Source organism: Fukomys damarensis, unplaced genomic scaffold (assembly GCF_012274545.1).
Source record: "Fukomys damarensis isolate Sample0158 unplaced genomic scaffold, DMR_v1.0_HiC HiC_scaffold_31, whole genome shotgun sequence".
Taxonomy (NCBI): Eukaryota; Metazoa; Chordata; class Mammalia; order Rodentia; family Bathyergidae; genus Fukomys; species Fukomys damarensis.
The window spans coordinates 25,123,138-25,138,400 of record NW_022900943.1 but is presented as its reverse complement, the minus strand read 5'-3'; the positions used below and the strand labels follow the sequence as shown (position 1 = coordinate 25,138,400).

Here is a 15,263-nt window from a genome sequence, read left to right as displayed (position 1 = left end):
AAAACGACTAAGACAAAACCTAGGAAGATCACATCATCAGTACAGTATCTGTGATATTGCTGGTTGTATTTGCTGTGCCCCAGTGTTCCCTATTAGAATTCACTCACTTGTTTATGGTCATAGGGAGCTGAATACTGAATCTGATTCCTTCCATTTCTAATAATGGTTCAACATTTTCTCCAAACCTTAGTGACAAGTTAGTCACTTTGTGTATACACAGTTCTGTGTTTCAAAACATGTCTCTGTTCCATTTTCTCCAGGGCAGAAGAGAGTATCTTGGAAAACATAAAGATAGCAATTGAAACATCATTTTCAACTGGTTGTCATCAATCCTATCAAATTATGTCATTCTTATTGCAAATTATGCTTTGCACATTGAGAGATTAAAAAGTAAATGGAAGATTTTGGAAATATTAAATTATAATGATGTGGAGCACAAGTGGTTGCCAGGCTGGGGTTAAGGGTTTTGGCAGATGCAACAAGGCAGTTTCTTTTAAGATTGAATAGTTCTCTTGATTGTGGTGGTGATTTAATGAATCTGTACATGTAATTCAATCTCAGAACTAAATATTACTCCAAACATATATGCATACATATATGTGATATATATCCGTGTGTACATATGGGTATTACATATGTGCAAATAGGTGAACTCAAAATAAAGTCTACAATGCAGCTAATATTATTAGTGTTCATTTCCTGGTTTTGTAAGGTATTATCATTAGGGGAAGCTGGGAGAAGGATACGAGGAAATACTTTGTAATATTTTTGCTACTTCTTGTGAGTGTAAATTATTTCAAATTAAAAGTTTTTGTTTTGTTCTGTTTTGGTACTGATACTGGGAATTGAACTCAGGTCCTTGCACTTGCAAGGCAGACGGAACCACTTAGCTAAATCCCTGACCCTAAAAAGTTTTTTCTTTTTTTTTTTTTTAAGAGGATAGAAAAGTATTATGACCAGAGATATTTCAAGTTAAGTTGTGAACCTCAATGTTGAGCATATCTGACTTTATATTATTACTATAATAACTAGAAATTTTGTGGCTTTAATCATGAATGATAGTCTTTGGATAGAATTTGGAACAGAGTATTCTGCTGTCTTCTCTAAGGGGAATAAGGAAATTCATTCCAGGAAAAGACTTCAGTGTTCTGCAAAAAAGAAACACCCTGACCTTATGTGTGACTTTGTAATCTGTTTGTTTATATAAATTAAGTTGGTATAAATAATTTAGAACTGTTTTTTTTAACTCCTGCTTTACCAACCAGATCTACTAAATGAGGAGAGTGTAGGAGACTACATAATTTGAATCTCTTAACCTTTACTTTTTGTAGAGGTTCTAATTGTGATAGACAAAAAATGAGAGATGTGGTAAATAAATAATCCATAGAGAGATAATCTGTTTCTGAGTAATGGAAGGTTGGCTCTGTCTTTGTTTCCTAAACTTATCTACCTGTTTCTTATATTTTTTTTCTTCGTTTCTCTTATAACTCATTTTGCTCTTCTATTTCCATGGATTTGGAGTGATGATGTCACTAACATTCTCATTGTATCTTCACTCTCTAGCTATCTGAATGACTTGGACCGCGTAGCTGACCCTTCCTACCTGCCTACACAACAAGATGTGCTTAGAGTTCGAGTCCCCACAACAGGGATCATTGAATACCCTTTTGACTTACAAAGTGTCATTTTCAGGTAGGAACTGAATCCAGAAGACCTACTTTTTCTGTTTTTATGCCTTGAGTGCATTTGATAAATTCTATAAATATTGAGATCATGTGCAGGGTTTAAAACAACATAGCCTTATGTGAGTTGTTATCATTGAAAACACAAATGAAATAATATATCCCAGAAAGAGGAAGCAGAAGAAGGATATTATAGGGAGTTTCTCATCAGTTTAACTTACCAAGCAATTAATGAAATCTTAGTTTATTGGTGGGTGGTTATGCAAAATCAAGCATCAGTCCTAATTATATTTCTTCAATCATTTAACTATGGGAACAGTGAGTATATTTTATAATTTCATAAGATATGGTCTTACTACCCTATCATAGTAGAAATTATAAGTTTTCAGAAGCTTTTATGTTAGTATTTCCTCCACGTAACCTGGCATCGATGCAGAATTTTTCAGTAGCAATAAAACTTAAGTTTCTTGAGTTTTTTTCAAAATTCGTGATTTTTTGGAAATTGGTTAAGTATCCTTTTCTAAATTTATGTAGCAAAATAACATAATAATCTTTTTCACTGCTACTGTTCTGTCTGAATAATATTTCGACAGAAGTGTTGTTTTTCTTACGATGAGAAAATGTAAAAATGTTACTGTACATTTATTTAATTATCTTATTACACTATCACTCAGTTGTACTCTTAGAAAACAGGACACATGGTGCTTTAAGGAACGAAGCCAGGTGAGTCTGTCTTTGAGTTGAGTGTAGACATTTGAGCTCTCTAGGAGAAGCCTACTCGCTGAATATAGATGTGTATAATACCAGATTATGAAGTAACAATTACTTAGAAACTTCTCTTTAACTCTTTGTGACTGTTTAATTGGCACTCCATTGTTTTCTTGCCAAGGAAAGATGAGTTTTGTTTGTTTTTGTTTTTGTTTTTGTTTTGTATCTGGGATCGAACTTGGGACCTTGCACTTGCGAAGCAGGTGGTAGAACCACTGAGCTAAATTCTCGGCCTGCAAGATGATTTTTTTAATCATTCTCTGAACTTGTGAGCAATCTGGCTGTTATTCACTAGTCTAAAAGATATGACCATAAAATAGGAGGAATTTTGAAAATGTTCATGAGTCTTAGTTCATTCATCTGTAAAATGGTTGTAGCTCTGGCATGCTGTACTTAAATTCTGAGTTGATAACACTTCGAGATCTTAAATTTGAGACACCCAAACTTTTTTCCTTTTATAACCATATTACATAATATTTTCAGAATTCTCAGAGCATTTCATGGTGACTTTCATGTTCCTATGCTTCACAATTAGTTCGGAAACTAGATTAGTATTACATCTTTTTCCACATTTTGTGCACCAGCTTTTGAGGACATTTTTTGTCATTACAGTGAAAGTACTAGTGACTAGAAACATGATTTCCCACTGTCATCAGAAGTGTCCTGTGGGATTCATTGTGACAGGTTTTCATAGAACAGGGAGTTTCTGTAAATGGCAGTATTTTGTGCACATGAGAGCATTAGTGAAGAGCCAACATTTTAGTATTTCTCAAGACTTAAGAGTTCCAGTTTTGATGTCACCAATTCTCTTTGGAACAATCATTTTGCCCCTCAGATTTCTCTTTTGTGCTTTTGAAACCTTTTAGGTGCAGTTTTTAATAAAAGCTGCTTAGGTTTTAGTTTAGGCTTAATTCTGTTAGATAGGAAAACATCAAGAACAGCTGTCATTTTCAACAGAGGCCCACTCTAAACTATTATAGTTAAACCTCTCATTCTGAGTGTGCTTTCCTGGGAGCATACATATTTCACTGAAGCAGTGGATTCAAGAATTTAAAGAAACTTTGATTCTAGACACTGTTAGATAAATTCATGTATGTATCTGTATATATTCACTCACTTTTTTGATGTCATTAATGTCTGAGTGAATTACACAATGAATTGATGTGTTAACAAATGACAGCCTCTGTGTGGCATCTTTGAGCAGGTTTTTTTTGCGGGGGGTTTGTTTTGTTTGTATTTTTGAGATGGAGCCTAGCATATAGTTGAGGCTGGCCTTGAACTCAGTGATCCTCCTGCCTCAGCCTTCCAAGTGCTAGGATTAAAGGCGCATCACCACTCTCAGCTCTCTTGTCGCATCATGATGTCTGATACCAGCTTCATTTCTAGCACATTAACAAGTTGGTTTGTGCACAGAACTCATTATACCAACTTAGTTGATATGGCCAGGCCTGTCTTAAATTACCCATCCTGGGAGGAGAAAAGCTAAAAATATTTACTGTACTGATGAAGGATACGTGGGGTCCGCTTTGCCTTTAGTTGAAACATCACACGCTGCTGAGATGTATCGCATCTTACATCTTCCTTTTTTGTGGTACCCGGCCCTATCTTACATCTTTTCAATGTGATCATCTCTTTTATCTTCAAGAAATGCATGAGAAGGACAGGGAGTTAGCTCATGACACTTTGCCTGCCTCGCAAGCACAAGGTCCTAAGTTTGACCCTCAGATACCCTTCCCCCAATACCTGACAGTCTTTATTCTGATTTTATAGTAAAAATTTAGGATGTGTCATTATGGTTTAACAAAAAAGAGTCATTTCTGTTCTTGACTCTTCGGTGCTTAATTAAATGAAATACTATCTTGCTTGACATAGGTAAGACTTTTGCTTCCAAAATTATAATTTTATAATTTATTCCCAAGAATGTACTGATTTTCTGTAGGTAACAGAAAATTGATAGTCAAATACTGTATTAATTAACTTGGAGAATCATTGACTTTCAAAAGAATTTTTTTCTAAGTGTGTAAGTAGTTCTGTATTTATATTGATGTTTTAAAGTTCTTCTTTACATATCATTAATATGAGTATTGTTAACCTTGCAGAATGGTCGATGTAGGGGGCCAAAGATCAGAGAGAAGAAAATGGATACACTGCTTTGAAAATGTCACCTCAATCATGTTTCTAGTAGCACTTAGTGAATATGATCAAGTTCTCGTGGAGTCAGACAATGAGGTAAGTGCTGTTCAGACAGGCAGTGAATTATTTTATTATCAGCTAGAAATAAATGACAGGAAGTAGGGTGTGAGGAGTGAGGTGTGTGTTTGTATTAAGCAGGGACTTCGTTGCTTTTTGACAGTTGATTTTAGGACTTTCTAAATAATCGAAGATAATCCTATAGAACCACATGGGACACTTAAAGTGATAAGCTTTTCCGTCAGATGTTTGAGCAGCTCTCTGTGCTCAGATCTTATTAGATCCTGTTTGATACTTTTGACACTGTGCAGAAAATTCCTGAAAATGAAAATAATGTAGAAGTCCCATGGCTAATCACTAGATCATTTCATAGTTTCTTCCTAAAGGAGAGAATCAGGAGTGAGTCACACTTTTGTTTTGTTTTAATTTTGTCTAAACCATTGGGGTGGGTCCCAAAGAGTATAGAGAACCTCTTTTGGCAAATGTGAGTAACTGTGCATCAGTTCATTAGGGAGCCACAGAAGGTATGGGTTACATGGCCTTTCTACTCTTAGAGAAGTCTGTAGTCTGCCAAGCACAGAGCAATTGAAGAAGTATTCTCACTGTACCTGTCTGGAGAACTCATTTGGTAGTGTGATCTTCCCATTGCTGAGAGCCGTCAGTATCTGTAAATGTGGATTTTGTGGATGGTAAAGGTTCATTGATGAGTCAGAGTTGATTGTGGAAGATAATTAAGGGGTGTAGAAAACTGTGTTTTTGAGCTAGAATTGCATGCACTTATCAGAATGAAGATGGTAAAATTGCTGATCCTGTTGGCGGCAAAGCTTGCAGACTGATATGTCATAAGTATTAAATATGCTTTTTATGGCGTGGAAGATAAAAAGAAGTTAGTATCTTCAGTAGCTGGTTAAATAAGATCTGGCATATTAAAATATACCCGAAGCACTGTACATTTTTGAATTCAAATAAATTTACGAAATTTTAGTCTTTAAAAAATATTTTTGTTTATTTTTCTGTGGGTCTTAATAGCTACATTAAAATTCATATCCAATCCCCTATAGTATTTCTTTTATCCATAGGAATAACCAAGTTCCTGTGAACCAGTATTGCTTATAGAGTTGATGATTACCTATTTGTGAGTTTCTGTATCCTTCCTGATTTGCCAGTATTTGAGTCAGCCAGACAGCTTCTTTTTAAGAATGAGGCTTGTTTTTCAGCTACTTTCTCCTGTAGCTGTAAAGCAAAATGCCTTTAAAACATGCTAAAATATAAGGCAGGCAGTTACCAAAATAAGTTAGCAGTTGCTATCAGAATTTTAGCTGTGATATCCCTATTTTTTTCTTTATATCTGTGTCTATATCTTGTTCCATAATCCTTGGATGTTGCCTTTTGAATATATTACATATTTTGGATGCAGGTGTACTGTAGAATTTCTGAAAATACTTTGACAACTTGCCTACTGTATTATGGGCACCATAGTGTTTAAAAACTTTTGAAAATGGTGAGATTAACTTTGCCCTAAACGCCCTTATAATGGCCTTTGTCTTAATAAATCATATGAGGGAAAGAAATCCTCTGTGGTGTAGATCATCTTTTTTCTTTGCACACACATATGCATGCATGTGTGTGTTACTCGGGATTAAACCCAGGGCCTTGCACATGCTTAGGTGATGAGTTATCCCAGGAATTTACTTTTTCTATTTTGCTAATTTTAAGGTGATAAATTGATTGTAATTCGATCATACCGTGTATTTCTTTATAAATTAAACATATTTATCTCATATAAAACATATATTGATAAACGTATCTTCCTCTAGCTGTAATGTAAACATGGGAAATACAGTTACATATGCTTTTTATTATCTTCTGTGTACTGTAGTTGATTCATATAAATTTTATTTTATAGAGTAGAAAACTAAAGATGAGAAATCAAGCCAGGCACAGTGGTACACATCTGTAATCTCAGATACCTGGGAAGCTGAGGCAGGAGGATCATGAGTTTGAGGCCAGAATGGCCTTAACTTATTGGGAAGACTCACTCAAAAAAATATTTTTTAAAAAGAGATGGGTGTGTAGTTGGCAGTAGAACATTTACCTAGAGCATGGAAATCAAATGACAATTGTCCTTCAAGAAGAAATTGAAACACGTCCTCTCTGCTCTAAGTTCTTACTATATTCATAGACAATAGTAGACAAACCAGAGAGCCTTTTCCAGTAATTCAGAGTCCTTTATTGCTCATTTGATTTTGAACTCCCTTAAAACGCAGTTCAAAGTAGACACTAAGTGTGAAACATGTACTTTGTTCTGCTTTAAAAACTCAGAGTGAGCTTTGGGAATTTTCTTCACATAACTTTCAGCTTTGGAGGTAAGGGGACTGAATAAAAATTGAGAAGAAATTCAAACTCCAAAAAGAAATATCTAAAGGAAACTTACAAGTAGTTAAAAGGAAGAACATAGGTTAAGATGGTCTCTGATCACTAATTAGATTGAGTTTAACTCTCTTATCAACTCAAAATCAAATCAAATTATGCCTCTGGTACACTTGGCGTCATAACCTGATTAACAAGAATAGTCCTGAAAGATGCTGTGCTTTTTTATATTTAACCTCTTTCCTCTTTCTTCCTTCCGTTGTTCATTTTCAGCCACTTGTCCTTTTTTTTTACGTTGCTCCCTTTCTTGCCTCTTTCATTCTGTTTTTCTGTTTCCTCATTATACATTCTTCCTTCATCTCTGTATTCCTTGCTTTTCTTGAGCTATACATTTTTTGTTTATTTGCTTGTTTATGTCATACCAGGGGTTGAAACCAGGGCCTGCTATTTGCTAGGCAAACACTCTACCACTAAGCTAACATCCATCCTTAGAAGGAAGTTTTCTTTTTTCTTTTTTTAATCTTATTGAGTTTATTGGTACTTTTAAAGTATACAGTACAGTTACATTCATCACTGGGATTTTGTACCTTTACATGACGGGTCTTGGTTCTCATTTTTCCCCTTGCCCCTGCCATCCCTTCACCCCTCAACCCTCCCCTATTTACAAAGTCTTTGTTTCCATTTTTTCATCTTCTCATATTTTTTCTTTTCCCTTATTACCTTTTCCCTACCCATCTCACTTCCCCTACACCTTTAGCCCTTTTCTTCCTATTTCACATTGTCAGTTATACAATTTGGATCTTATTTACACTTTTAGTTTTTCACACTAGAGAAACTATTCAGTATTCACATGTGTGTCTTATTTATTTCACTTGAGTAAGGCCTGGATATGCATCCATTTTCCTATGAATGACTCTAGTTTTTCATTCTTTATGGCTGAGTAGTACTCCATTTTATAGAAAAACCACATCTTCTTTATCCAGTCTTCAACTGATGGGCATATTTTGGGTTGTTTCCAGGTTTAGCTATTACAGACTGTGCCGCTATAAACCTAGGTACACCTATATCACTGTGATATGATTCTTTTAATTCTTTTGGAAAGATACCCAGCAGAAGGATAGCTGGGTCAAATAGAACCTCTAATCCTAGTTCTTTGAGGTATCTCCATATTGATTTCCACAGAAGGAAGTTTTCTGATCATGATTTATGGGTATTGAACTAGACCTGGACTTACTGCTGCTAAGGTTATGGAATAGTCATCTGTCTTTTTCCACTGATTTTTTAAATCTTTTTAACTGTAAATATATACACACATAAAAGAACACAAATATAAATGTACAGCACAGAGATTTATTGCAAAGAAAACATCTGTTTCCAATACTCTTGTCAAGAAATGGAACTTTGCCAGGGCCAGTTGATGCCTGCTAGTAGCCCTCCCCAGCTCAGGTAACCATACTGATTACTAAGAACATCATTCTGCCCTTTCTTTTGTAGTTTTAGTGTTTAAATATGCATCCCTAAACACCGTAGTTTATTTTTACCTTGTACTTAACTTTATGCAAGAGAATTAGGTAAGGTGTGTTTTGAACTTTATATAAACAATATGTTATTTTGAAATTTTATATGAAAAATAGTGAAAACTATATTTTCTACCTGGCTTTTTTTCATTATTATGTTTGTAAGGTCTGTGCAGTCTGTAGAGTTATCTCAATTACATTGCCAGATATGAAGTGTGATAAAAACTCAGAGATTTTAAAATAAAATTCATTACAGTAAGAGAGAGTGCCATTAACCCCCTCAATTTCCCCTCCAAATACTTGCTTCACATATGCTTATCCCATCATTTTTGCCATTTTCTGAAAGTCCGCTGTCATGAGTGTCCGGGTGTCCTTGATGTCCTAAATTGCTTCAGGTATTTACATTTCATAGTCATTTTGACTTTGGGGAAGAGCCAAAAGTTCCATGGTACCAGATCCTGTGAGTAAGATAAATGAGTTCACACAATAATGTTTTTTGTTTGTTTTTGCTTTTTGTTTTGATTTTTTGAGACAGGATGTCACTGTGTAGCCAGGCTGGTCTTGAACTCATGGTGATCCTCTTGTCTCAGCCTCCTGAGTGCTCGCTCATATTACAGGCATGCGCCACAACTCTCAGCACAATAATGTTTTTATGAGCCTGCTTTTCCATTGGATGGCACTTGGGTATAGCTGTCACCATATTTTTGATCATACCTCAAAAACACACAAAAGAAGACTTCCAAAACTGCTTCAGAAAGTGACAATGACAATGTGATAAATATGTTCAAAGTGGGGGGGGGTGCAGAGAATTAATGGCTATGTGTTTATTTGTCATTTACTATAACAAATTTTTATTTTTTAAATAAAATTTTAAAATTGCAACACTATTTAGATTATGTCTTGTAGTCTGTTACAAAAAAATAGCATAGTTTGTTCACCCATTCTACTGTTAATGAACTTTTGAAGTATTTTCCTTTGGAGGTGATTATAAATAGTGTTTGAATCCTGAGGTGTACATGGGTCTATATATTTGGAGGATACATTCATACCTAAGAGTAGAAAGCAAGCACATAGAGTATATACATCATCGATGAGGCCAACATATTTTCCAAAATGTATGTGCCCATATATTCCCACAAGGGATATCTAAAAGTTCCTGTCATTTCGTATCTTTGCCAAACCTTTGTACCATCAGTTGTTTTCATTGAAGCCTTTCTGGATAGGGAGCTGAGCTGTAGTCTCTGCTTGTGCCTGTTTACTTGGCCACACCCTCACTCTTAATGTAAAGCCCCAGTACAAAGCAAAGACGTTTCTTCAGAGTCCTGTCCTCAAAGCTCTTGGCCACCTCCAGAGTCAGCAGAAAGCCCTGTGGGAAAAGTGACCCCAAATGCTGGGCTGGCCTCTCCAGACCTATTTGTTTACAGGCCTGGCCTCTTGCTCTTCGTGACACTCCCTTCAGCTTACTCTCTTGAAGCCTTTAAACAGACGTACTTTTTACTCGTTAGCTCTTCTGATTGTCCTCCTGGTTGGCTGTAATGCACGTATTACATGTGTTGTGCTTTATTTTATGCCAGCATCTTTCTCTGGTCTTTCAACGTGATCTGTTTAACTGCTCTTGTACCAACATAAAAGTTATCAAATAGTTTTATAATAATATATAGTAGATCAAATACCTACATTATTCTTCAGAATTTTCTTGATTAATCTTGATCCTTTACTTTCTCATTTCAATTTTAAAATCAGCACATCAAATTCTAGAAAATAAATTTGATTGGAATTTAAGTAGCTGTATAGGTAAATTTGAGGTCGATTTTAGAACTTTGCAGCATTGAGTTTTACCGTCCATTAATATGGTATGATATAGCTCATCACTTATCATCTGGAACATTAATTGTCATTGTGCTCAGTTTTTGTAAACATTCTACATGTGCTTGAAATTGTGATTTCAGTTTTGGATACAAGGTTCTGTGTTATATCTGTTGGAATAAACTTATTGAATCATTCAAGTCTTTATTGTCTACTTCTCTATTGCTGACAGTAACTTCCATTTACTGAGTTATCTGTATTGTTTTTAATATTGTTTTGACATATGCGCACAGAAAAGCATACCCATTGTATCACAACGTGAACACACCCATGCAGACACCACGCTCCATGGGAAACAGATTATTAGAAGCTCCATGTATGTATTCAGAAATAGTAGCTCCTATCTGTGTAGCAAATTACCATAAACTGTGGGTTTCAACAGAAATTTCTTCTCTGGGCATTCTGAGGTTAGAAGTCTGATATCTGAGGTATGAGCAGGGCTGGAAATCCCTTCGAAGACTATAGGAGAGAATCCCTTTTTTTTTTAACTTTATTTTTTATGAGTACGTGTTTTTCATACATATTGATCTTATTCATCGTAATGTATCTTATTTTCCTCATTCCCCTCCCCTCCCTTCAACTCTTCTCGCCCTCACCATTTACAGAGGCTTTGTTTCCATGTTTTTCCTTCCGTTTTCTTTCTTTTCCCCTTTCCCTTCTTTCCCTCTCTTCCCCCACCCCCTCCCTTGAATCCTTTCTTTCTTTCAGCTTTGCTGATCTTAGCCTTCATTGTTGGTGACTGGCATAGCTTACTCTAACTGTGTCTTCAGGTGCCTTTTCCTCTGTATCTGTGTTTGCTCTTTTCTTGTCCGGATACTTGACATTGAGCATAGTCCCACCTGTGTAGTCCAGGTTGCTTCTTAATGTAGTGACTCTTTCGACAGATAAGGTTGCATTCACAGGCTCTGGGGCATGGACATATCTTCTTTGGGGGGTTCACCATTCAACCCGTCTTGAAGCAGCAGTTTGAATTTTGGAAATCATTTGCACTGCCATTAGCAGTAAGCAGTGTGTATTCCGGTGGATCCATATCTTAGGTAAAATCCTCTTGTTGAGTATCTGTTTAACTCTATTATTAGTTTTCTATTAGTCTGCCCTTTTTTCGTTAATAAAAAGAAATTCTTTACAAATTCTTTGGTACAGCTCCTGTGCAAGTTCTGTTTTACTATTCCATGACCTGCTTTTTCACTAAGTGTTGTATTTTGATGTAGCCTACTTTGTCAGTCTTATAAAGTTTGTCCTTTACCATGTCCTTTTATTATTTATTTTGTGGTACCGGGGATTGAACTCGGATCCTTGCGCTTGTGAGGGAGGCCACCGAACCGCTGAGCTAAATACCCAGCCCTTTTCCCATGTCCTTTTAAAGGAATCTTTCCTTCCACTTTTAGAACAGGTATATATTTTATAAGTGGACATTTTAACATATTTATTATAAATTTTTAAATTTGAATTATACTGAATAGTTGTTCTTTTGTTGTCAATTCTGAATACATTGAAAAGTACTGATTAATACCAACCTTTTAATATCATAAGCCTACATACCTACACCTTAGCATGTAATTTTTCTTTATTAAAGTCACTTGGAAGGAGCTATGCAGTATATAACTTAAGAACTTCAGGGATAATTTAAATATATTTAACTTGTAAAATATTGTGACAATTATGGTGTCAACTTGAATCAGAAAAGCCTAGCAGATTGGTTTAGCACAGTTCTGGGTGTGTGTGCATGATGGACTTACTGAAGAGGGAAGGCCTGCCTGGGTGTAGGAGCTGGATGGAATAAAAAGGGGAAGGAAGAAGGAAGTTTCACTCCTTCAGAGGAGCTCCGTCTTCGCCATCACCTTTGGGTATCTGTCTCCAGGGTTCCAGCACAAACTCTTCATCCTGCTCACACAGCACGCTTTGCCTCCCTGCTCCACTCGTGCTTTGGCCTGTACTCAGCTCCGGGCCTGAGGAGCCTGCACCCTCTGGGACACACCACCCAGCCAGAAAAGTGGGCTATGGGCTCATGCTCATGGAATTCACGGGTCTGACCTTGTTCCTCACCATCCAGAAGCAGCTGAATTGACAGAAAGGTGGGCGGGGGATCGAACTCAGGTCCTTGTGCTTTTGAGGCAGGTGGCGGAACCACTGAGCTATATCCCTGGCCCTGGAACGGCCTTTTAAAAATGCAGTTACAGAACCAGCTAGGTGGCAATACTTTGTAGGACTGGGGCACGGTTCTTCAAAAGGCTGTATATGCTTTGAATCAGTGTCAATGGTACTGTATCTGCCATAGCCAGGATTCCTGGGTCCACGAGTCAGGGGATAGAAGTAGGAATGATACCACGCACTATTACCCACTAGCAAAATGTTTGCTCCCTGTTCCTGGGACCTTATGTTCTGCTGGCCTAGAAGTCCCACTTCCAGAGGGGGCCGGCTGAAATATCTGAGCTGGAAGCCTGGAGACAGATGTCCAAAGGCGGTGGCAGATACTGGAGCTCCTCCAAAGAAACAGAAGCAGGACTTCTTCATCTTTCCCCTTTTCACTCCATTCAGGATGCAAGCCTTTTGGTTGGCGCCCCCCAAACCCAGTGTGGGTCCTCTGACATCAGTAACTCTATCATTACACCCAGAACGATGCTATGCCAATCTGCTAGGTGTTTCACAGTTAACTATCACAATCTGTCTTCCTCTTAAATGTAATTGAAATATATGTAAAATAAAAAGTACATATATTTTATTATGTATATTGTTATCTGCCAATCTTGTATCATAAAAATACTTTATTTAGCTTGATATGCTCAGAAAAGAATACTGAATCGCTGGCAGGAAAAGAAAAATGTCTTCTTTTTTTGTGGGAAAGACAGAAAGCTCCCAAATGTGGGCCTTTTATCTCTCTTTCAATAACTGATTGCTTCTCAAATCCCCCACTTTTGTTGTAAACTTGTCTGGTTCTTTTAATTCTACAGGTTGTTTTGTATTTTGAGACTTCATTATTTTATACAGTGTGTTTGAAATTTTTGTATATTCCTGATTAAAGAATTAAAGTTAACATTTCATCATCAGTTTAAAAATTCTTTTTAAAAGGCACAGATGCTTTATGGTAAAATAACATTTTTGTGAAAGAAGAAACCAGAAGTACTGGTACCCTGCCCTTTGACCCCAAGTTGGTGGATTAAAAAGGCTCCTCAGTGTCTACAGGTTGAGTAGGGTGGGATGCGGACCAGAGGGAGAGAAGGCAGGGGATGGTGGTGGCAGTGTGATGGCAGCAATGAGCAGACAGTGCCTCCAGCAGGTAATTTGAGCAGGTCCAGAGCAGTATCAGAAGCAGAGTGTACTGGAAAGGCCAAGTCTGTAGGAACAGAAAAGCCAGTTATGTAGGAGATAGAAAAGATGAAACTCAGCTTATTGACATAGGCTTATATGTCAAATGTGCCCTTTTAAAGTGTATCAGTGGACTGTTTTCTATATTTGTACAATCTTTATAATACTCAATATTTTTTAAATAATTTATTCTTCAGAGGAGTATTAGGTTCACACCTAATACAAAACTGAGGAGGAAGTACAGAGATTTTTTTTTTCTCTTGTATCCTCTTAGCCCACAACATCATTCCGCACTCTGAACATCTTAAACCAGAATGATGCTTTAAACAGTGCAACCACATCGACAGGTATTGCATCTGTGTTCATGAGAGATACTAGTCTGTGATTATCTGTTCATGTAATGCCTTTATTTGGATTTTATATTTAGGTAGTGCTGGCCTCATAGAGGGAGATAGGAAATACTCCCTTTGTTTCTACCGTCTGAAAGAGATTCTAGAGAACTGATATAATTTCTTCCGTAAATATTTGTTAAGAGTTCAACCATCAACCCGTCTTGGCCTGCTGTTTTCTGTAGAGGATTATTAATTGTTGATTGACTTTTTAAATAGATATAAGCCTACCCAGATTGTCTGTTTCTTATTGTGGGAGCTGTAGCAGATTGTGTCTTTCACAGACTGTTATCTAAGTTAATAGAGTCGGGGACACATAGTTGGTTAGTATTCCTTTGTTCCCCTTTTAGCATCTATGGTGTTCATAGTGATATTCTCGCTTTCCATTCTGTTATTAGTCATCTGTGTCTTCTCTCTTCTTAGCCTGACTACAGCCTTATGATTTTATTGATTTTTTTTAAAAAGAACTTTTTGTTTTATTAATCTTCCTCTGTTGACTTCCTCTTTTCAATTACATGGATTTCTGCTATTTTTTTTTTTGTTACTTTGATCTTTTTCTACTTCCCTGAGGAGGAAACTTAGATGATTAATTGTAGATCTTTTCTAATTTATGCATTCAAAAATTAAATTTCCTTCTAAGTATTGTTGCCATTGTGTTCCACAAATTTTACTAATCTGTGTTTTAAATTTTATTTAGTTCAAAACACTTCTTCATTCCTATGGGATTTCTTCTTCGACCCATATATTATGTAGAGGTATATTATTTAATTTTTGTGTATTTGGAGATTTCCTAATTAATCATGTTCACATACAAATAATACTAAACTACTTTATGGCTGGTACACATATCTTATAATAAAAAATAATCTTCATTCTTCCTTCCATCACTTATGTCACTCATTTCACTTAGATCAAAGAATACATGTTATATGTGTGTGCATATAAATATATATAATTATATTAAAAAGCATTTGTAATTGAATGCATTCCTGATACTACTATTTTGAACAGTTACCTGTCAATAAATAAGAATAAGAAAATAAGTTGTGGGCCAGAGATATGGCTCAGTGGCACAGTGCCTGCCTGGCAAGTACGAGGTCCTGAGTTCAGTACCCTGTGTACCAAGCAAACAAATGAATCGCAACAGCAAGACCCAAAATAAATGAAATGTATGT

General features: G+C 36.3%; 1 protein-coding gene across 1 annotated transcript in view; it reads left to right on the top strand.

Annotated features, from left to right (window-relative positions):
- Gnaq (G protein subunit alpha q) overlaps nt 1-15,263 on the top strand; it is a 175,051-nt gene that overhangs the window by 113,536 nt on the left and 46,252 nt on the right. Inside the window, exons 3-4 of the mRNA XM_010641463.1 lie at nt 1,564-1,692; nt 4,550-4,679. Of these exons, the coding sequence (XP_010639765.1) occupies nt 1,564-1,692; nt 4,550-4,679 (259 nt within the window). The remainder of the gene's footprint in view (nt 1-1,563; nt 1,693-4,549; nt 4,680-15,263) is intronic.